We start from the raw sequence: 23,728 nt of genomic DNA on the forward strand, positions 1-23,728 counted from the left end.
AGCAAGACCCTGCAATCTGGCTGCGGGGTGCTCGCCTCAGCAATCTTGGCTTTGCAAGGGGTTTGCAGGTCCATTTAACAAAGTGAGACAGAAAATTGGACGCCAGAGTCTGCTCTGTCGAGTGAGAGACACCCTGCTCCAAGCCCATCTCACCAGGGGCTCCTGTATTTCTTTTCCTCCTTTCTGAAAAAGAATAAAGGCAACCCCCAAGCTCAGATCTAGATCAAACACAGCCTCACACATGCTCAAGGGGGATGACCAGCACTGGAGTGGTAGGAATGAAGCACAGTCCTCACATGGACCTTCCCACATCCATTTCCACACCCAGCTGGATTTAGGGCTTCTCAGCTGGGGTGGGACCCTTCTGAGTAAGAGGAGAAAATGCTCCGGGGTGGATCCCTCTGTTTCCTATTCCAGGAAGGCCAGAGCCCCTTTGAACTCTGTCCTTCTGCCAGAGAGAGTGAAATGCGGAGATGCAGAAGCACACACCCCAACACCAATCTAGACTTCCCTGGTATCACACACTGCCATCCTGAAACATCACCGAGCCGTGCCTGTGCCAGGCAGCCCCATGACAGACAGACGAGCCGGTCACGATCTCCTATGCCGACATGAACGTGCAGCCAAACATCAGCCACTGGATTTGATCCTTTAAGCACCAGTGCCTTGCTTCAAGCAGCCAGCAAGGCTGTTATGAGAGCTCGAGCCAGCCTGGTCACTGCATGCTTTCCCTGCAAGAGCTGCCCCACGAAAGGACGTGCAATTCCCACCGCAGTGCTGCTCCTTGCATAGATATTGGATTTGGGAAATACTTTTTAGCTACAGGCAAAACATGGTTTTTTTCCCCCCATGTCTGCCCTTTTTAGCGAGAGTAGTTTAACACTGTTTGCTGAGCTCCCCAGGTCTTTCAGTAGGCACCATCTCCAAACACCCAGGGAAAATCCAACACATGTCCCAGGTGATTAAAAAACAGGTATGTCACCAAAGGCCACAGGCATCCTTCAACTCTACCCCTCCAGTGTGGGGGAAGCCTGAGGAAGACCAAACCAGCAGAAGCAGCAAGCAAACAAAAGCTGTTGCTGGAAAGGGAGGCAGCAAACAGCCCCACACGCCAGCATATCTGTGTGAAATAGCTCAGCAGCTCTGTCCATGGGCTGGAGAGTTAGTGAGAAGGGTCTGGGGCCTCCCAGAAACCTCCAAAGAAGTTTAGGACAAATTCTGGCAAGAGTGGAGAGGTGGAGGTATATATCAGGGCAAACTGTGAAAGCAAGATTGGACACCATCCCCCTTGTATAGTAACTAAAAGTGCTCCTGACATGGATCCCTGGGGTGAGTTCAGGAAAGGTATAGGACTACCCAAGACACCCATGCAATGGGTGCTGGATGTAATGGACATCCTCAAGCCAGCACGAACAGCCCCATCCTGGGCTGCTCCTCCAGGAACCACTGCAGCTTTACAATGCACCTTTGGATACAACAGCACTCTGTTTCTCTCTCTAACCTTGCTTGTTATTGCGGTGTGTAGAACAAACCCTTTGATAATCTCTTTCCAGGTCGTAAACTCGCTCATCAGTTGCTGGGATCAGGGCACAAGGGGGCCTCTCCTCACTGTTTCTAATGATCTCAAGATCTTCAATGGGGAATCATGCCTGGTTTCTGCAAACTATTATCTAATCTAATTCCCTCCATCCCTTTACTTAAGGATTTACAACACACAACCTCCCCTGAAATGGTTTCTGGTAAATTCTTTGAAAGCTCTTCTGGTCCTCACATCATGGTCAGGGTCAACCACACATTAATGGCAAAGCATTTATGCACTGGGTAACTCATTCCCTGGCAAGTCAGTTTGTTTATACATTTTAAATTCAGGAAGCAATTAATAGTTGCCACAAAACCAACAAATTTCCCTTGGCTGAGGGCCATAAAACCTTGACTTGCTTTGGGGAATTCAGATGCCTCTACCTCAGTAGACACTTTCCATGAGCATGGTGGTTACATGGTTAGGTTAAATCCTAATTCTGAGTAAGCAATGCAAGGAATCTCTACGCAGTCACTAATCTGGAGGGCTGTGACTCCAGCTTTCTGAGGCAGCTCAAGGTGACCACTTCAGGGAACTACACTGACAATGTCAGTAAGTCAAACAAACACAAGACCTTAGCATCTTCCGGCTTTCCTAAAGCCAGAAAACTGGAAGTGCTCCCTGCTGAAAAGTAGGGGAGGACTTCATTGAATCCCCTAGACACGGGACAAGGAGCTTTCAAGTTCAAAAAGCCACAGGGAATGCTGTGGATGGAGTCAGACTTCCAGCAGAATCTGTACATCTGACAAGGCATCCTGCAGAAAGGTAGAAAAACCTGGTCTCTGGAACCCAGCATCCTCTCCTCTCACCAAAACTCCCATCCCTGGAGCCCAGCATCCTCCACTCACAATGAAAACTTGATCCCTGGAGTCTGGCATCTTCTGCTCACAGTGAACAACCACAGTACCTGGAAAGTGAAGGCAGAAGCATCCACGCACCCTCCTTCCCAACCAGCACGGACACCTCTCAAAGAGATAGGATCCCCTTACTGTCTCATGGGCTAGCTGCAGAGTTCCCCAGGTTTTAGGGGACAAGCTCCCTTTCCAGACTGGTCCCCTTGCAGCCATCAGAAAGCAATGATTTCCAGGCTTACCCCTCTGCACTAGACTTCAACCAGCTGCAGACAGGCCCGTGCATATCCTCTGCCTAATCCTTCACGCACGGTCCCTAGACAGGCCCTGGCTTTTATTATTTTCTGGCAGGAGAGAAGCACTACGTTAGCCCCCATGTGCAGGCTGCAGCCTGAGCATCTCTCAGCACATACCAACTTGGGTCCAAATTATAAATGAAACTTTCATGTAACAAGAGAACTAGGGAGGGCCAATTGCCTATTCAGATTTTAAACCCTTGCTAATTCTTATTTAACAATCTGTCCATGAAGCCCCTTCTAATTGCTTGATGCAGTGACAGGCCTACAACATTTGTTTATTGATAAAGACCTTGGGAGACTCTTCCCAAGAGGATAGTCATGCTTTCCAGCAAGGGGCTGGAAGCCAACAGACAGAGCAGGCAGCAATATCACTGTGCTGGTTGTCCATCACATCAAGGACCCTGTGCTCCACACCCTTACCAGCAAACCTTTCCCTGCACAGCAGTTCCACCAGTTAGGGGGATATGAGCAGCCATCCTTACTGGGAGGTATTTTAAGGAACTAAGAGTGAGGAAATATTATCTATATGTATGCTGGAAGGTCCTGTCCATAGCAAGATGCTGTAAAAGTCTCAGGGGCTGGAGCCACAGGCGATGACAGGCTCTGCCTAAGGGACAGTGTTTGCCAGGTGTGAAGGCTGTGTTGGTGGCATACAAGAAACCCTCACAGGGCTGCAAGACAGATGCGAGCAGGGTTTGCATCCCAGATCCATGCTGATCCAAGAAGCACACCCTGCAATGGGAGAAGTGCGCCACAGTCTCACTGGCTGGCAGCAGAATGGCCTCCATCTCCGAGCCTGAGCTCCCAAGGTGTCCAAAGCTTTGTCTCCAGAGGGAAGAGGGCCCTGAAAGATGGCTCAGCAGCCAGGAAAGGCTACAGGCAGGAGCTGCCCCTCTGGCCCCAAGCTCCATGCTGACCTTGAAATGCAGGGCAGGCGGCTGCCATCACCGGCATCATATGACCCGTTACAAAACAGCACAGGCTCTACTTAGAGGTTACACACCACGGGACAAATTTAACACTCGAGAGTGTTCCCGATCCCACTGGAAGAATTCCTGGCAGGGGCTCAGCAATCGCCCACTACTGTTAAGTGGCCAAGTGCCATCGTATCGGTCGAGCTCCAGGCACACAAGGACTTCATTCCTTATTTCTGACCAGAGAGATTCTTCAGCTGATGGATGACACCATGCAAGATGATGAATTCCCCAGCAGTGAGCGGGCCTTGGAGTAGAGAGTAGTGGGAATGTGGAAAAGACACCTATCTCAAAAGCCTTCCCTTGTCTGAGAAAGGTAATTAAGGGATGCATTAAAAACATTGCATTGAAGACAACCTGACTTGAAGGTCCATAAAGACATCCTTAGGGAGAAGGATGCTTTACCAGACATCGGAGGAACAAGCAGATGGAATGGAGACATCCTCAAAGGATGCCCAGTCCTCAGAGGCCAATGCCTGGGGACTTCACTACCCAGACAAACAAAAGAAAAGTTCAACACTAGGAGAAACTGTCCCTGCAGCCGTCCTACCACAAGATCCTCCAGAGCCACACTGGCTCTTTTCAGAGGTAAAACAGGCAGATGCTATTCTGAAGCAGAGCCCAGGAAGGCACAGGGCAGGCAGGGTGAGAAAGACCCTCCCAGCGGCAGATCTGGTCCCAGCTCAGAAGTGAGCCAGGCCCTGCCACTCCCTCCTCCTCTCCTTCCCTTTCCTTCTGACTGGCCTCAGTCCTATGTTTCTGGAACATCTAGAGTCAGCTCTGCTGATGCTGCTGAGGGGCCTTGAGCCTGCTCAAGCTATAACCTCAGGATGAAAACATTAGCTTTGGAACACAGCAACAGAGAAAACAGGCAGCAGGACTCATGTGCATGCAGAAGGACTCCTGTACCCAGCAGAGGTCCCATGCTAGCAGCCAAGTTTGTGACAATGGGCAATCTAGGTATCTGCTCTGATCTGCAGGCAAAGGGGATGCTGTGCTTGGGTGATAGGCTCACAGTGAGCAGGATGGACAGCCTGTCCTTCTGGCCTCTCTGCACACAAACCTAGCATCTGCTGCTCCTGGTCCAGTTTGCCTTCCAGCCTGCATGGAGACCCCAGCATCTTTCCAGCTGCAGTGCTAATGGAAAGGACATTGCTGTGTCAGACAGGTTGGGATGCTCAGAGCAGGACCAGGCCAGGTTGGGCCATGGGCGCCCTCAGCACCTGATGCTAAGAAAAGGCCAGGCTGGGAGTGCCAGCATGGAGATGATGGAACCTGGGCAGACCAGCAACAAGACAGCTGAAAACATCGTCAAGCCACAGGCTATTTTTATCAGCAAGGACCAACACTTAATACTCTTCTATCTCCCACAAAATGTCACTTGTGCTCCAGCAGAAAGTTTACACCGCTCACAGACAAGGGCTGAAACCTGAGCACCTAATCCCTGCTCCAGTCAAAAGTTATAGTGGGATTGGCAGTGTCTGGGCAGGAGAAGATGAGGGGGGAAAAAAAAAAGATCTTTCCCCTGAGAAATGGTGGCTGGAGCAGAAGAGAGATGGGACAGACATGTCCCCTCTGGGCATTATGTCCTTCTGCAGTGTCACCTGCCACATCTGCGGGCACAAGGGACTTCGTAGACTCTGGAGCTCTATCATGGCCTCCCCACAAACTCAACCAGACTTTGGCTTCTCCAAGCAGGTGTTTAGAAGAAGGAAGGATGGAGAGAGCAAGATGTTCATCACCCTACTCACTGAACACCAGAGCCTCCAGCAGCAGAAGGGCCAAGAGGAGCAGGATGTGTTTGGCCAAGCCCAAAGCACGGTTTTGAAGCAGGTCGTGGCAGGACAGTATATGGAGTTACCGCTATTGCCTGTCTTGACAGTTCCCCCCTCTGCATCAAGCAGCTCTAATTACTTCAGACACATCTCCCCACCCCCCACCCCCCTTTCCTGCTCCCACTCCCTTTCCTTTCACCGCAAAGCCCAGACCCAGACACGCCTGGGGCGTGCAGCACAGAGGCTTCCCTCACTTAATAAAGCCAAAGTAGAGCAATGCTGTTATTAACAGCAGCCTGCCCTCCGCTCCGTGCCGACAGTGGGAATATTGCACTGGTAATCCCGGGGGAATGCCCTGCTCTGCCCCGACAGCCGATGCAATAACACAGCCCCAGCACTGCCCTTTCATATTGCAGGGAGTGTAAACATCAGTAGGGTCCTCTCTCAGGTCCCCCCTGTACATTGCAAGCAGCGCTTAGTATGAGGGATGGATTGATGGGCAGATGCCTCCTCCTATCAGGCGTGGGATAGCTGGGACTTAGGACAGCATCTACTGGAGGCCTTTTCCCAGGGAGGAGTGAAAAACAGAGAGCAAAGGTCTCTGGGTTGAGGCTGAGCCACGGTAAAAGAAATTGTGACATGGAGATGTCCGGTGAGCTCAGAAAAATAGGGTACCTCTCTAAGGGCTTGCACAGAAATTCATAGGAGGTGAATTTTGGCAAGGATAAAAAGGCATAGGCTCACCTGTGCCTCGGAGCTGTCCTCAACCTCCAACCTGGGAGGCTTTTTTCAGGCTGCATTTTTTATAATGAAAACCAAAAAGCAGTCAGGCTGGAGGTGTGGGCAAGGAGAGGACCCGGTGAAGGACAGGGCTAGGCAAGCCATAGTGAGCTCTGCAGCCCTGGGGAATTGCAGCAATGAAGGGGGACACTGCCATGATATCCCAGCAGGATGTGCAGCAATTCAGCACAAGCAAACAACGGATAGACAGGGAAAAACCAGCTCTGCTAGCTCCAGAAATCTTCTCTTGCAGCAAGGAGTGGGGTAAAAACCCTGGGGAGTATAACGTTGAGGCAAAACCCACATTCCTGAGATGGCCAAGAAGTGATCACATATACCTCCCTCCATCTCCCCTTTCTAAGATCCATTTCTGAAGCATCACCAGCCAAGAAACTTTGGTTGATTGGATGGAGTTAAAGCAAACACACACACACAAAAAGGCCTTATAGCTGAAACTTAAACAGTCTCCACAAACATCTTGCATATTTTCAAGGACACTGAGGAAATACACATTTCCCCCTCCCACTCACCCCCCATTTTGTGGACTTAGGGGGGGAAAAAAAAAATAATGCCCTGAGGGGAAAAGTAATTTAGAACTACTTAGAAAACACAAAGCATAAAAAGCCTGTAATTATTTCTCTGCCAAGAGCTTGTCAGTCTGAAAATCCCTGCTCTTGAACCACTAATCCTTATGAAGAGAAAAAAAAAAAAGAAAAAGAAAAAAAAAGCCTCTTCAGCAAGAAGCATCTCCAGTTTGCTGTGCTTTTCCAGCACCAAAGCATCAAAGGGCAAGATATAGATTTGGATTTCATTTGACTAGCACTTTTCACCCACAACATGGCCGATCTACTTCTCCAGCCAACCAAGGAGACCTGCAGAGCATTGCCCCAGGGCGAGGCCGGCAGTTGCTCTGTGTGAGAGCCACGCTCTGCAGGCATCAGGCCAGGAAGGGAAAGACCAAGGCTGATGTTTGGAAGCAGAAGTGCCTAAAACAGGCAAAAATAAATCAGTTCGTGATGGGGGTATGTTTACTTCAAAAGCCAAGGATTCAGGGATTTCCTGGGATTTTTGTTATGGGTTTTGGAAACAGTGTAAGGACAGTATTGGCAGGGAAACTGCACATTCTCTGGAGAATGGGGATGGGCCAGCAGGATGGATTTGGGCTCTCTGGTTTAGCAGCCAGATTCATGAAGGGGGCCTATATGAAGGCTGGGGAGGGACTTCTCAGGATATCAGGTAGTGATAGGGGGAAAGGAATGAAGCTGGAGGTGGGGAGATTCAGGCTGGATGTGAGGAAGAAGTTCTTCACCATGAGAGTGGTGAAACCCTGGAATGGGTTGTCCAGGGAGGTGGTTGAGGCCCCATCCCTGGAGGTGTTTAAGCCCAGGCTGGATGAGGCTCTGGCCAGTCTGATCTAGTGTGAAGTGTCCCTGCCCATGACAGCGGGGTTGGAACTAGATGATCCTTGTGGTCCCTTCCAACCCTGACTGATACTATGATCCTACGATCACTTTGTGTTACCCTGTCTGGATATGGATAGGCAATATGACACGTCCCTGAACTTGGTCATGGAGAAACTGTCCCATGAAGCTAGTTGTGTCTTCATACTTGCCCCAGCAAAGAATTTACCTTGTTTCTTCATTCTTCACACCAGCCATGATGAGCTACAGTTTAGCCACAAAGCAGAATGAGAAAGGCAAAGCACTAGGAGCAGGCAGGAGCCCAGTGTGCTTGGCTAGAGGTCATTTCTGCTACAAACCCTTACCATGAAACTAAAACCAGATCCGGCAGAGATTCACAACGCAGCACATCTGCAGAGAAAGAGCTTCTTCCCCAGCCCCACAGCAGCCAACTGCTCAGAGCCTCAGCTCCCCATCTTAGCAGGCAAAAAATAAAATGGTGCAAAGGTGAGTTTGGTGCTGCAGAGGAGACTCCCATAAAGAGCCTACTATGGTCATGGACACTTCAGGTCTTGTTAGGACCCATTTGGAGACTGCCAGCACAGGCACACCAGCAACCAGACAGAGCGGATGAGTTACCCAGATCCTGTTGCACCCCACAACTCACCTATCAGTGCTACCCAGTTTAGAGCTGCAGAGCAGAGGGCATCCATCACACACATCTTGCACTGCAGGGGCCAGAAAAATCTCATCCTTGCCATGGGCAGTTTTTCTCATACCAAGAATGAGCACCTCACTTGAACCTACCCTCCCCGTGCATGGCCCTTCACCCATCTCTGATGTCTTCTCCCATTACTTTCTCCTAACCCATCTCCGTTAACAGCACCTCCCATCAACAAGGAGTTTAATGTCCTCTAGGTTAATGTGTGCAGGAAATCTTTCCTCTGTTCTGGTTAACGCTCCTGAGGGCCAGAACTGAAACAAGCTTGGTCTCAAGAGCCCAACCCACAAGAATTCAGGCTTCATAAAACTTTTAAGCCAGTCCGTTGAGGTTGCCCTTTCAGCCTTTCATAATTATGGATGCAGAAAGAAGGAACAGCATTCACCTGAGCAGGCATCAAGAACATTCAAACACTTAATGGCTTTCCTAACCAAGCCCCACATTGCTGTTTAAAAGGATCTGCTCAATACCACTCCAGCACTATGTCCAGCAACAGAGATGCTGAGATATGCATAATTCAGTAGCTCAGTTCTTCAACACCGACTCAACTGGCCACCTATTTGGCACAAATGAGAATCAAGGCACATGAGCCTGAGCCTTCCCACCACACCAGAGATATCATGCACTGTAGCCAAGAGACTGGTTGGGTTTGCAGACTCAGTTGAGGTGATCAAGGTGCTCTCAGCTCTCCTTGCAGCCAAGACCTGGAGTTCAGCAAGTACATCGGGAAATTCAGACCTTGGCTTGGCTGAACTGTGTGCTCCAGAAAAGCCTCTTAATTCCATTCAGCCCTTACAGGAACCTACAGAAAGTGGTCTGCAAGCAAGGAGACTGTTGCCCCATCCTCAACACCCAATGTGGGGCTAGGGTCCTATAAACCTGATGCACACATACCACAGCTGCCCTTTCTCCCTCTCCTGTTGCCTGGATGATCCTCTCTAAACCAGAAATGGAAAAGATGCCCAAGAAGCACGTTGTGGGGCATTCCCAATCCAGGTGCAACACAGAAGTCATTGGGCAAGAGTTCCATGGTTGTGCCTTGGTAAATGTCCACCTCCATTCTCAGCACTCGTGAATTCATTCATCTGACAGCATCGGAATCACCCCTGTGGAGACAGCCACAGTCATGTTTCATTTCCCATGTGGCATTTCCCTCCTCCTGCGTAGATACCTCACAGCAGAAGTTAGCAACATTCTGTGTAGCTCAGACACTGTTTTCCAGGAATAAAGACTTAACAAGGCCAGCAAGGGCCAAGCACAATGAAAGCATCCCTATGTTTCTATGATGTTGGGGGTTGGAGGTAAGAAACGACAACACTGACTCTTTCAAATAAAACTGCTGCAGCTGAGAACTGCCTTCAGGTCCCCTAACCTACTGCTCTCCTCTTTCCAGGTTTCTGCTGCTAAATGCTTCCCTGAGCTTTCAATCGTAAAAAGAAAACTCCCACCTCCTCCTCCTTGTTTAGCTACACTGGGTGATGTTACACAGTGAAAAATCAACCCATAATGTGGCCTCACTAGCCCAAGGCAGGGAAGGAGGAGCCCTCAGGACACACAGGCTCAAGGATCACTCAATGAGCTCTGTAGTACAAAACCAAAAGAGAGGCAGCACGTCTCAAAGAGGCAAATCACATCCAAACACTGGATTCTCCAGAAATCACCCTTGCCTCTTGTTGTGTTTCTAAGATCCCTCTTTGCAACCTTGCAGGGCAGAGAATCTTGCCCGGAGGGATTTCGGGGGCTCACCACCCCACCGTGATGGTGGTTATCATTCCAGAGGAACAGACGTACCAGGGAAGGAGATTTTGCACGGTGGCAGCAGGGGTGGAGGACAATGGGGCCAGGAGCGATGGTCGCGTGAAAAGGGATTTGTTCCGCTGTCAAGGACAGAAAGCTCTCCCCAAGAGCTGCGTTAGGAACTGAAGCCTACAAGGGAAGGAGAGGAGTAGGGAGTGGCAAGAGACAATATATGGATAACAGCGATGGGGAGACAGCTGGGAAGGATCAACGCCGAGTCCTGATGGGCTTGCAAAGCATGAGTACCGGCTGAGGAAGCCTCCTCCAGTGTGCTCTGCCCCTCAAGGCATTTCTCCCAAGGAGAGCAGGATGTCTCCATGCAGGGTGAACCTTTCATCTGCAGTTGTGGAACCCCAGTGACCTTTGGACAAGGGGAAGCATCGCTGCCTGCCGGGACACACCAGGATACAGAGAGTGGTTCTCCTATAAATTCATGCCTTAATCCTACTGGTTTGTGCTGGTACCTCTGTAACACAAGCTCAGTCACCTTTGGTCAGAGATAGCCAAGGCAGAAAACAAAGGCAGGCACAACACAGAATTTAGGGATATCAGGAGAGATAGACTGATAATTCATTCTCAACACCTAAACTGACCTAGAAAGATGCTCAAAGCACTTATGATGATGAATGAAATCTTTTTGTAGCTAGATTCATATTTCCATCTCTATTTCATGGGTGAAGGAGCCAAGTCTCAGCTCTTTCTCTTGCATGCAACTGTGGCCCGTTATATCCAGGCCAGGCAACAACGCAGGAGACCTGAACCCAAACCAGAATCATATTCACAGGCACAGGAAATGTTCTGCCTGCAAGCACACAGTGCAATTTGAGAAAATAAATACTTTGCATCGAACACAACACCCTTGTACTGAGAAACACGCACACAACCCTCCTGAAAACCCAGATCTTTCTGGGAGGAAAGACTATTTCCTGATATCCAGCCTATAAAGCATGAAGCACCTGAAGGATCCCCGAAGACAAGCTGAAGAAATCAGTTTTTTTATATTAAGATTGCAACAAAACAGATAAGCAAGAAGGCAGAGACATCTGACAGGAAAACCCCCAAGTAAATAGCAGCTGGTGCCCCCTGTACCCCTGTTGCCAGTGCAGCCCTGGCACGGCACTGCTCAGCCTGCCCCATGCCTTTTGCAAAAGCTTCAGGGTCTGGCTGTCTGTAAATATTTGGGGTGGGAAGCCAGGGATTATAGAAGCCCTCTCCTGGGCAACCAAGGTTTGATGATCTTAAAAACCAACAACCCCCCAAACCTCAAATGGAGCTGCAGTGAGATGCCTGCCAGTTTCACAGAGAGGCACAGGACAACCTGGGTGCATCCATTGCTCCTGAGGACCAACAGCCCCAGGAGAAGACAGCCAGGGACTAGCTGTCTGTCCAGGCAGAAGTACTGAGGAATAAAACTGAAGCTACAGGCTTGTGTAACCACAACTGTAGGCTTCCTCACACCTCTGTGCAGCGCTGGCTGTGTCAGGGAGCACCATTGTACCTCCCTCCCTTCTGAAATCTCTTACAAACACACAGAAATTCAAATTTCTTATGAAAACACATTTATGGGGGGAAAAAATATTTGGGGTCAACCTTAGTATTTCATCTTAATAAAACCCAAATATTTTATCCCTGCTACTACTCTGCTATAGAGGAGATGCTTGATTAAACCACAGAGGCAGAGTTCTCCAGCCCAGGCCTCCTGTGTTTGTGCCAGTGTCCTCTTTCTGTGCTTCTATCTGCAGAGGGCACAAGCCAGAGACAAAAAGGAACACAAAGAGACAAAGAGCATCTTGAGAAGAAAACTATTCAGGACATGAGATGTACTGTGTAACCCCCTTGGCTGCATACCACAGGGTTCACTAGAAGTGGGGAACAGTTAATCTAAACCCAAACCTGATTCAAACCACTGGGGTTTTCACTGCCTCAATCAGAAGCAGGACTTGCATCTTTTTGAGCAGAAAAGGCCGACCGTCATCCCCAAAGCCCTCTTTCTGCCCCTCTAAGTTATAGGGTGTTTTGGTGTCTCCCCAGTGAAACCCTGGAGTGAGCATGCAGAATCAGAGTCATAAACTGCTGTGGGTTTTGTGTATGTTGAGGCCACCCCACTGCTGCCATGGGGACAGGGAGAGCCAGCAGAGGTCAGCTTTCCTGGCAGCACATGCAGGCACCAGCAAATCCTGCCCATGTACTGGCCAGCTAATACACAAACCCACCCTCTCTAAAACCAGCTGGGATTGACCACAGCATTGGATTCAGACCCTGCCAGAGAGCTCTCTGAGGAAGGACTTAGCAATAAACCAAATTGTGGGCTGTCTTAAATCCATGGCTCGGCAAATCCCTCCCAGTGCCTGGCGGCTGTGAGCAGGTGAAGAACCGGCAAGACGAGGGCTGGAGAAGACCCCAGCTGTCTCTCCAGCTGGTGGAGACCAAATTCTCATCAAACTGAAACAAACCCCCCTTTCTTCCCTCAGTCTATTTCTTTTCAGTGCCTTCATCAAGATTGCAAAATCTGAAGCAATCTTCTCAGCTCCAAGTGCCTTGTCAGGGGCGAGAAAGTAAAAGGATAAAAACTAATCATCGCAGATCCCAAATGAGGTGAGAGAAAGCATGGAGGGTCCCAAGGATGCTCAGGTCCCAGCTCTGCCAGCATCAACCTGCAGCCTCCAGGGTGCCACTGCCAGTGAGTAGGAGAAAGTGACCCCAAAGCCACCCCTCTCCCCACCATGGAAGGACAGATGATGAGTATATTCAGCTGCCTCGCTCCAAAGCTGCCAAATGTTGCTCCCTTCCAGGCCCTTCCATGAAGCGTTAATTGTAAGACACAAATCTAATTAAGGGCAGGGGGAAGGGGCAAGAAGCCAAATCTCTCCTCCAGTCCCTTTGGAAAGGGGGAGCTCCACAAGCAGCATACAGGAGGATGGTGGGTGGCAGAGGTAGGGACAAGACATATTTTACTTTCCTCAGGTTTCCAGCTTGGATCCCACAGCAGCCTCCGTAATGTCCCTCTCATCACCACATCTCACTGCTTCCCTGCCCCAGTGATGTAACAAAGCAAATCAATACCGCCACCGGCCCCTGTTCTAGGCCCAGCTGTACCTACCAGCAGAACCCTGGTGAGGATGAGGCCAAATTTGGCTACCCCCACAGCCATGCTTATCACAGCCTTCAAAGAGTCAGCATGTTTCCTCTGGGAGCCACGGGAAAGGGAATGAGGACAGAGAGGGTTTTTCTAGGAAAGGCAGTGTGCTGGGTGGAGATGGAAAGCAAGCAAAGAAGATGGGAAGCACCTAAAAAGAAGGTTAGGGGGTGGAAAAAGAAACCAGCAAGAGGGACAGCATGCTGCAGAGTTGCTTTGTGCTCTCCTATTCCCTCCAGGCCAGACTGATCCCTCTATCCCTGGTCAACTGGATGAGCCCAAATTAGCACTGGCATCTCCATATGATTTCCTCTATAAGAAGAAAAAAGTACCTCTGGAGGGTACACCACACATTAGCTGGGATGACCCATGGCTCTCTGGGTATACTGTTCTCTCCTATCAACTACAAAAGGAGCAAAAAGTGCCATTTGTCCAGGTTGGAGAAGGTAAAGGACCACATATGGCCAACACATAGTCCCCAGACTATAGGAAGTCTCCAGCCAGTGGGACCAAGCTGCCCTAAAGGGTCCAGCATCAACATCAACTTATTCATTGAATCCGTTTGGGATTATTCCCTTCACAACCCTTCTGGGCCAGGGAAGCAGTGCCATGGCATGCAGCTAATTGTGCAATTACATTCATTACCCACGTTAAGCAAGATAAACAACCACCATGCTTCAGCCCTCTTCCCCCTCTCTCCTCGACAGCAGCAGCTGCCAGACAGGCAAGAGAAGGCTGCGCTTCCCCAAGCCAGGCAGATCCCACCTTCCCCTTGAGCAGAGGCAGCCACGCACCACTGGGACCACACTGCTGGGGAACTCAGGTTCATCTCCTGTAGGAAGGTGTTTGGTGCAGCTCTAAAACCCAACAGCAATGTGTTTCTTCGCACATGTTTTCTTTTTGAACATTCAGAGGTTGGAAGGAATTTTTTGTTTCTTTCACAACTGGATGTGCCTTCTCATTTTAATTCATGGAGGAGAAGGTGGAGGCACCCACACAATCCCATGACTCCAGGACCAGGGGATTTCGGAGCCAGGCAGGGGGAACTTTGTGATGATGGCACAGAAGCTGGCAAGGGCACAGAGCCATCAGGCCGTGCGAAGACAGGACAAGCATCACACAACTGCCTCCCTCGGCCGGGGAGCCCGGCACGGCAGTGGCCCCTCCGCTGCTGGGGCCCACATGCCAGGCCTGCTCCGAGATGTGCTGGCCATCTGCTCCTGCCAGCCGGGGCTGGGGCTGAGGCTGGGGCTCTGTGCCGTGGCTGGGGATGTGCCAAGCTGTCCCGCCGTCGCCACGCTCCCCAGCTGCGCCCCCCCCGTCACAGCCACACCACTGTCAGCGCTCCCGGCCCCCAGAACTGGCCAGCAGGGTTTCTGCACACTGTTGGCATTGCCCACAGCAGGGCTTCAGGATAGAGATATCCCCACAGGACCAGGTCCTCCCTATGGCTCCAGCTCTGCTTGGCCCATGCAAACCCACAATGAAACACATCTGGGTGAGTGGGGCTCAGCTATTCCCATTCTTATGTGGATTTTAGGGTTCCAGGGCAACCCTGCTCTTCCCACAGCTTTCAGCACCTCTCCACATTTAAGGCCAGGTTTGACATTGTCCCAGTTCAAATCTGCCACCACAAAAGCCCATTCCCCGGTAAGTAACACAGAGGCCCCAGAACCAAGGCACATCCCCGGGGCTGCTCTGCAGTCAGGGAGCCGGCCAGGGCGAAGCCTGAACCTTGTCATAGTTGAGACTTATCAGGTTTGGACTAGCGCCGGGGGCTGCCGCGGGATTCAGGATGTTCTGTAACAAACGTCCTCTGCCCCAAATAGATACCGTCCCAGGGGCACTGGCTTGAGCAGTCCCTCCCCAGAAGTGTTCCCCTCCAGCTCTGGGGAAACTGGTCCAAGAGCAATCCCCCAGCCCCCCAAACCTCCAACCTGCATTGCTGCTCAAACTGCCCATGGGTCCTGTGCTGTGGCCCTGGGCACCCCAAAGAGATGCTAAGAAACCCAATCTTTAATCTACTCTTCTCCAGGTCCTCTCCCAAGGTCTTCCTCTTTATGAAAGACAAAGAGATGCAAAACATGTATTTTAATAAATGATTCCTCAATTTCCAGAGTCTAGCAAGTCAGATGCTTGCTTAAAACTGTCCATAACACTTTCCATGAGTATATTTATAACTGAAGACAAAACTCTGCCATCTCTCACTCTGTCATTAACCCTCTGCAGCCTTGTTACAAACAGAGCACAAACTGAGAGCAGAGAGAGGTGGCAGAAAATACTGCACATACTCATCTCTGGTAAAGCAGCTCTAGCAATCCCTTCCTTCTTTAAAAAACAACAATAACAAACCAAACCACCAGCACCACGGCACTGACATCCTAGGATGCCAAGGGCTTCCCTGGCACTCTCAGCACTGGAGTTTCACATGCAGAGACCCCAGTCCTCCTACCCAAGGAGAGGGAGCCCAGTTCCACTGGCATGACTGCCGGTATCATGGGGAGGATCGGCTGCTTTACACCATCGACGCTTTACAACATCGTGATGCTTGAGGAGCATCAGTCACCCGCGATAATTAACCAGCTATCAAGATAATTAGCTCAGTCGAGGAGCAGTGGCTCTTCCCCTGTGTGTTTCCTGCGGAAAGCCCCGTTAACCAGCATCAGCACCGCAGTGGGGGCAGGCACAGTGCTTCTCCACTCAGGGAAAATGCTCAGCCCAAAAAGTGAATGGGCAGTTTAGGCAACAGAAAGAGGGATTTTTGTTAAATGCAGAGTCATATGTAAAACTCAACAGAGCCCAAAGGGAACAGCTCTTTGGGTCTCTGCTCCTTGTCCTTGCCATCCCCAGGTAAGGAGTTGCAGCAACCAGCATGGCAGAGTTCCTCCGGGAGGGATAGAGAAAGCAGGGACAAGGACCTGCTACCCCATGCAAAAAAAAAACCCAAAAGTCAAAATTAAATTCAGGGGGACATCAGTGTGACAGCAAAGGACAGGAGGGTGCAGGAGAGGAAGAGAACAGCAGGAATTCAGGGCTGAAACCCTCACACCTCGGGGAGATTGCATACTGCAGAGCCCACACCCCAGCTCAGGCAGAAGTCACCAACCCAAATGCAGCTGGGCAATAAGCAGATAAATGGTGCTGCCGACGGAGCCCAGGAAATATTTGGACGTTTCTTTTTTTGTTTCAATTGTCCTCATCCATCCCAACAGTGAGATGGGCACAGGAAGAGGTTAAGTACAGCACCAATTTCCTTCACGGCCAGGAGACTCTCCAAGAAGAAGGTTTCAAGTTGGAGCCAGCTTCCAGAACCCAGAAGCTGCAGCGAAATGCGCAGAGAAGCTGCAAGCTGGAAAGGCATTTCTGTGCTAACGTTCGCCCCAACTTCCCCTTAAGGCTCCAAACAGAGACAGAAAACGTGAACTAAATTGTATGGGAAGCGTTTGGGAACCGGTAGCCAAATTTCTAGAGACAAACAAGCAGCACACCCAACCTAGACAAGGTGTTTTGCCTCAGGAACCCCGAGCCGTGCTGCGACTCTCTCCTTTCCACTGCCGCAGCAGCTAATTCTTCCGCTCTTTCGTAAACATTCGAAAACAAGGTCACGCGCACAAATTCTGCTTTCAATTTGCTTTGTATCCATAGTGATTGAACTCAGCCCCACGATACGAGATTTAAAGGAGGAAAAAAAAACAACAACATTAAAAAATAAATAAATTAAAAAGCAAACAAACTTGAAGAAGGCCTGGAGCAGGGCTAGATCCCGGCAAACTCTCGGCCCACTGGAGGCCAGGGACAAGAACATCACTGACAACGGTTTTCTTGTATAAAGAGCGACCTGGGAATTAAATAATGGGGCTCCAGCAGCCATGCTATTACCATAGTGAGGGATCTGGCCCCCTATCTACATCCTCCTCAAGAAACAACCACCCCAGAGGCAACAAAAATTTAACGGTTCCAAAAGCCGGCTGAGGAGCAGAGCCCTGCAGGGCTGGCAAGAGTGGGATGAGCAGGACAAAACGAAAGCAGCTGCGGGAGAGAAAGCACTCACCAACCTTCTCCCCATTCCCACTGGAAAGGTTTTTCTTTGAAAAAAAGAAAAATAGTTTTCTTAGTGTCTTTTCTCCTCCAGCCCCACATTTGCCAAAGAGGAAGCATCAGGGCTTGAAACTTTAACCACCTATATCCAAATTTCCTGCTCCATCACCGCCCCAGGCACCAGCAAAGCCTCTGGTGTGTGACAGCAAACAATCCAAATTTAGTAGAGCCTTCCCCGGTTTCTGCTGAGTGCCTCCGTTTCACCGTCTGACTGGGGGAGTAATACCATTGCCCTATCTATGGGGATATCAGGAAAATCACCCTATCTAGGACCGGGTCAGTAGGATATAACATTCCTCCTGCAGATGCTCAGCAGCAAAATGAAGCCAGAGAAGATGGGAAAATGTTTCACTCCATCCCTCTCCAACCCTGGGAGTCTCACAGGCTCATGACAAAAGGCTCCTAAATTCCCAAGGCACAAACTGAGCGCAACAAAACACCTCAAAAAGGGGAGAACCAGGTGCAAGAGAGCTGTAAGCAAGAGGCACAATTCACCATGCAGCACGATAAGGCTGGGACACACAGGGAAGCACGGAGACCCTGAGCCTCTGGTCTTACGGCAGGGTGCTAAGCTTGATGGGCGATGGGAGCAGAGTAAGAAGGGCTCACCGGGGGCAGAGGGTCACCTACTTCTCATAGTCCAGCTTGCAGTAGAGTTTCTTGTCGCGGTAGAAGCAAGTGGTCTGCAGGGGCTCCTTGCAGGACGCACACTGAACGCACTGTTCGTGCCACAGGCTGTCGTTGAGGCGCAGCAGGAACCGGTCCGAAATGACTCGCTGGCACCCTTCGCACACCGACCTGGGGGTCGCGGCTCTGCCTGCCGGAAAGGAGTCGGATACAGGGGTGGGTGGAGGGAGAGGCAGGCAAGGAGACGGAGCAGGCAAGGGATGGAGAGAGGATCCCACTGCTCTCGCTTCCCCCGCGCAAGCTGGTGGGTCAGAAGGGGCCGGGATGGTGTTTGGTGCTGCTCCGCGGCCTGGGGGACACCTGTGCCTTAGGGGAGCCCTGTGCAGGGTACATCGCCCCCAATTTCGTTCCTCTTGGAAAGGCGGCGGCAGAGGCGCAGCTCGGAAAGAGAGCGATTGTGTGAAACCAATATTAAAACGAAGAAAAATAAAATAAAATAAATTCTTTATCGCTCAATACGAAGAAAAGGCCTTCGTTGCACTGTGGGCTGGTGGGGACACACAATTTAATACAACTGCGGAACGAAACGGGAGAGCGGAAGGTGAGGGCTGGGGACACTCCTTGGGCAAAGGGAGCGGCTGGTGACGGGCAGAAACGAACCGAGAGGAAAAGCTGCCGCGGGGCCCCCTCAACATCCCCTATGCCCATCGCTCGGAGCTCGGCATACTGTGCCCCACCCTGGGAGGGTGACCCCCGACTTACCCAGCAGGGAGGAGAAGGGAGCCGCGGGGTCCAGGGCGCTCTGTAAACTCTCCTCCATCTTCAGCCCGTCCAGCATGGTGGGGACCCGGGCTGGGCGAAGGGGCCGCGCCGCCCGCCTGCCAACACAGCCCGGCCCCGCCGTGCTCAGTCCGGCTGCCGGCCCCGCCGCCCCAGGATGGGGCTTCCCCGCCCCAGCGCCCACCCGTTCTCCAGCGCACCCCCTACCCTCCTCCCTCCCTGCCGCCGACAGAGAGAAACCCCCGCCCCTGACCCCCCGATTCGGCTTCGCAGCCGCTGCCCCAAACGGACTCGCCATGTCCCACCAGCCCCGCGGCCCCGAGGTGGGGAGCGGCCGGTCCCAGGTTTCCCCGAGGCAGCGGGGCGGGAGGATGCGGGGCTGCCGTCGGCGGAGCTCGGCCGCTTACCTGGGGCGGCCGGGGCGATGCCTTCCTGCGGGGAACTGGCGGGAGATGCGTCCGCAGCCAGCGCTTCAGGGGGGTCCTGCAGCAGTTGTTGCCTTCCCGGTTTGGCCTCCCCCAGAACTGCCCGGACTGGGGAGCGAACCGCGGCCCCGTGGACGACTCTGGAGCGGAACGCACCGACCTGCGGAGAAGCGCCCGTCCGACTGCTGCCAAGGCACATTTCCTGGAGCTGATACCTCCCTGCCCGACCCCCACCCCCTGCCCTGCCCTCCCCTCTCCACCCCACTCGAAATAAGTTTCCACCCCGCTCTCCTGCTTAGCTGCAGGCACCGGCCCCGCCACGCCTCGAGGGGCCGGCGGCCCTTCCTGGCTCCGGGGGGCACGGCCGGGCCGCCCTGCAGGCAGCGGGACAGCCACGGCTTCGCTCCGTTCCCTGCCTCTTGCTTTTTCCTCTTTTTCTTAGATAGCAACGAAAAAGAAGAAAAATAGAAAGGGGGAAAAAAAAAGAGAAGGGGGGGGAGATAGAGGGCGGTGCCCCGCCAGCACGACTATCCGTGTAGCGAAACCGGCTGGAAATCAGCTCTCCTGTCCCAGGAGAAGCCCAAGATAGGAGTTTTCAGGGAAAGCTGGTCCCCGGCCCGGGGTGGGATGCGTTCCTCGGCGCTGCTCATCGCCTCGGGTGCCTCGCTCCCGCCTTTCGGCAGCATTTAAGGAAAATAAGTGCTGGAAGGAGAGGGAGGCGGCGGGGAGGAGGGGGGGAAACAGACGGAAAGCTGCCCCGGAGGGCTGGTCGCCGCTGATCGCTGCGGGCGCCGCTCCCGCTCCGCCAAACCGCAGCAGATTCGGGGAAAGAAAGATCACTCCCGGCTGTGGAAGCTAGAACTTGGAGACTTCTCGAAGCCTCGACGATTTCCCATCCCGCCTGGTAGGGTTCTCTGTTTTTCGGGGAGTTTCACGGGCCCCGCAGACCCGGAGCCACCGGCCGCGGCCATGTACCTGCCGGAGCAGCCTGGGCAGGAGAGCTGCGGCTTCCCCCGGCACGGTGAAGGGCTGGGTGGCCCCTCTCCGGCTGACAGGGGACAAACGGCTGCAGGGCTGCGAGGGACCCACCCCAGGCCAGTGGATGATGGGGAAGTTTTTAGGGGCCTCACCTCCTGTGCTTATCGGTGACCCTGGCACCAGGGGCAGGAGTGCTCCCAGCCTCTCCATGGGGCATCCTCACCACTAAGTGATCCCCACACCCAGATGACATGGGCGGTGCAGTGACCAGGGTCATCTCCTTTGGAAGTTCATAGGAAGGAGAAAGGCCCCAAAGGCTATCATGGGTGGATTACCACCCTGTCAAAATCCCATGGGAGAGGGAAATGGGGTCCTGGGACAGCCCCACTGTATCCCATTACTACACTGGGACTTTGGGCACAAACCCATCAGTACTAGCATATAGGTGAAACAGCTCTGATCCCTTACATCCAAGAAGTCTGAGCTGTAGCTGCAGCAGGGAGGCAGTGGCCTCTGATGCCTCCGTCTTTTTGTCTCCTGAAGGTCTCAAGCTGCTCCAGCCAAGTTTCTGGGTAGCCAGGTCAGAGCCACCTTGCCAAGACATCAAAAACTGCAGCATGACACATCCACCAGCTCCCACATAGATCACAGGTAATGGAGCACACTCAGCTTCAGGCAAAGGATGGTCACCAGGTGAACCAGCAAAATACACAAGAAGTTAACTCCAAAAGCACACCTTCATCTCAGGCAACCTTACAAAGGATGGGGAGCCAGCTCACTGCAGTTTCTGGGGGACAGGGCTTCTGTAATTAGTTCACTCAGGCTTAAATTAGCCTGCAGACCACAGCATTAGCAGCTGAAGAGAATTAAACCAGAGGAGAAGCAGGACTAGGAAAAAGCTAGGCTTTTTCCTTTTAGCTCTAGGGTCTGCTGGCATCCAGGTCTTACAAAAGCTGGGTGGTCAGCAATAAACAGAAACTGCCTACCAAATTGATACACACACAGCGCTGGAAAGGGGCTACACATCTCCACAGCCATCTCCCTGCTGGTAAATAGAGATGCCTAGCTTTCACCTTTTGTGCTAAGGAGCTTGAGTGGACCAGCAGGTCCCCACCATTCGCAGACAAAAGCAGCAGCACTCAGCTCCAAGGGCAGGTAGCCACAATCACAGCAACAGACATGGCTCCAGGGAGCCCAATTCCTTCTCTAATATCACCTTAACTCTGCCCTGCAAATCAGGTGCAGAACCATGCAAGACAAGGGAGGGCTGGTCCCAGAAGCAGGCACACAGGAGACCAAGGAAGACCATGGTTATGAGTTTTGTTTCTTTATGCATGCTTCAGCCACCTCTTTTGGGAGAGCAGTCACTGGACCAGCTAACCAGCATCATCAGGATGCCTTTAATGCCTGAAACCAACTTAACACAGCAAAGCCCTACCCACCACCCAGAAACATTTCCCCCACACCACACAGCCCTCTTCATAAAGACATTTTCTCCTTCCTGACACCCTCACAGCCCTTTATAGGCATCAGCTGCTGCTCACCCAGCTGGGCTGGCCAGACTTGGTGGGAGGGGCAAATCAGAAACCAGCTCACAGCCCTGTCAAGTACCCCTGGGACGTTTCTCCCTTTACCTCCAAAATTACCCAAAGCAACACTCTCTTGGGTAGAGCTAATTGCACAGAGGGCATAGGGATGGACATAACAGATGTGGGGTGGCAGCCACTGTCCTTGCAGAGGTAGAGGCCAGTTCTTGTCCACTAATGCTGACAACCCCCTGAAGATCCATCAGGGTTTCTCTACATCATGCTTCCCACCACAATGTGCTCTTCCATGAAATAAAAGCTGTCATCTTGGGGATCCTCTTGAACATAAGGATGACTATGAACCAGCAATGTGCTCTTGTGGCCAAGAAGGCAAATGGCATCCTGGGATGTATTAGAAGGGGTGTGGTCGGAAAAGATTCTCCTCCCTCTCTGTTCTACCCTGGTAAGACCGCATCTGGAATACTGTGTCCAGTTCTGGGCTCCTCAGTTCAAGAAGTACCTCAGGAAACTGCTTGAAAGAGTCTATCACAGAACCACAAAGATGATGAAGGGAGTGGAAAATCTCCCTTGTGAGGAAAGACTGAGGGAGCTGGGTCTCCTTAGTTTGGAGGAGACTGAGGGGTGACCTCATTCATGTTTATAAAGATGTGAAGGGTGAGTGTTGAGAGGTCAGGGACAGGATCTCCGTGAAGTCCAGTGGCAGGACAGGGGGCAATGGGTGCGAGCTGAAGCATGGGAGGTTCCCCATGAACATGAGGAAAAACTTTTTCACTGTGAGTGACAAAACACTGGAACAGGCTGCCCAGAGAGGTTGTGGGGTCTCCCCTTCTGGATACTTTCAAAACCAGCCTGGATGAATTCCTGTGTGACCTGCTCTAGGTGATCCTGCTCTGGCGGGAGGGGTTGGACTTGTATGATCTTTCAAGGTCCCTTCCAGCCCCTTAACATTCTGTGGTTCTGTGATCCTCTGAAAGATCATATGCGCGCTGCTTCCCATTACCACCATTAGCTCTGGGGAGCCCCACATGCCTCCTCATTCGTGTAATTCCTCCTCTTCCCTGTGCCTTCAGGTGCTCCATGAGGTACCAACTCATCACAGCCTCCCCAGCTCCCTGCATGGACCTTTGATGGGACAGCAGAGTGCTGGGTGGAATAGAAAAGGGACAAGCAAAGACATCAGGCAGCAAAGAGAGCATCTCAGGGGAGCTTAGGTGTGCTGGTGAAGTTGGTCCAAGGCCCATTCCAGACAAGGAAACCTCAAGGAAAGGCCATTGGTGGTGGCATTCAATTCAGAGTCACACCATCAGTCATTTCAGGCCTATAGGATATGCCATTGAATTCATCAGGAAGCCCAGAGGTGAACTGAATGCAAACATGCTTAAATATTTACATCTTGGGATTTGTTTGGTTGGGTTTTGTTTGGGGTTTTTGTTGTTGTTTTGGGGGGTTTGTTTTGTTTTGTTTTACTCCCAATCCAGAGCTGCTGTTGTTGCACTCCAGCAGAGACTAAAGCAGCCACCACAGAACCCAAATGAAAACAGGCTAGGGAAACACACCAGCCTGGTTTCTGTGTGAAAAACCAATCCAGCTTAGCACAAGCAACGGAGTTTAAAGGGGTTTTCATTTTCCAAGGTCCTCATCATAAGTAGCCAAATCCACAGCCTTGAGCACAAGCCCTATGAGGAGAGGCTGAGGGAGCTGGGATTGTTTAGCCTGAAAAAGAGGAGGCTCAGGGGTGACCTTATTGCTCTCTACAACTACCTGAAGGGTGGTTGTAGCCAGGAAGGGGTTGGTCTCTTCTCCCAGGCAACCAGCACCAGAAGAAGAGGACACAGTCTCAAGCTGCACCAGGGAAAGTTTAGGCTCGAGGTGAGGAGAAAGTTCTTCACTGAGAGAGTCATTCGTCATTGGAATGTGCTGCCCAGGGAGGTGGTGGAGTCACCGTCCCTGGAGGTGCTCAA

At 51.7% G+C, this 23,728-nt stretch overlaps 1 protein-coding gene across 1 annotated transcript in view; it reads right to left on the reverse strand.

Moving 5' to 3' along the window:
* LMX1A (LIM homeobox transcription factor 1 alpha) overlaps positions 1 to 19,502 on the reverse strand; it is a 45,269-nt gene extending 25,767 nt beyond the window's left edge. Inside the window, exons 1-3 of the mRNA XM_068141508.1 lie at positions 19,225 to 19,502; positions 18,800 to 18,915; positions 18,041 to 18,227 (exon numbers count right to left, since the gene is read on the reverse strand). Of these exons, the coding sequence (XP_067997609.1) occupies positions 18,041 to 18,227; positions 18,800 to 18,875 (263 nt within the window). The 5' untranslated portion in view covers positions 18,876 to 18,915; positions 19,225 to 19,502. The remainder of the gene's footprint in view (positions 1 to 18,040; positions 18,228 to 18,799; positions 18,916 to 19,224) is intronic.
* Positions 19,503 to 23,728: the final 4,226 nt, after the last annotated feature.

Source organism: Melanerpes formicivorus, unplaced genomic scaffold, assembly GCF_026170545.1.
Source record: "Melanerpes formicivorus ecotype bairdi unplaced genomic scaffold, bMelFor1.0.p_v2 SCAF_7, whole genome shotgun sequence".
Lineage (NCBI taxonomy): Eukaryota > Metazoa > Chordata > Aves > Piciformes > Picidae > Melanerpes > Melanerpes formicivorus.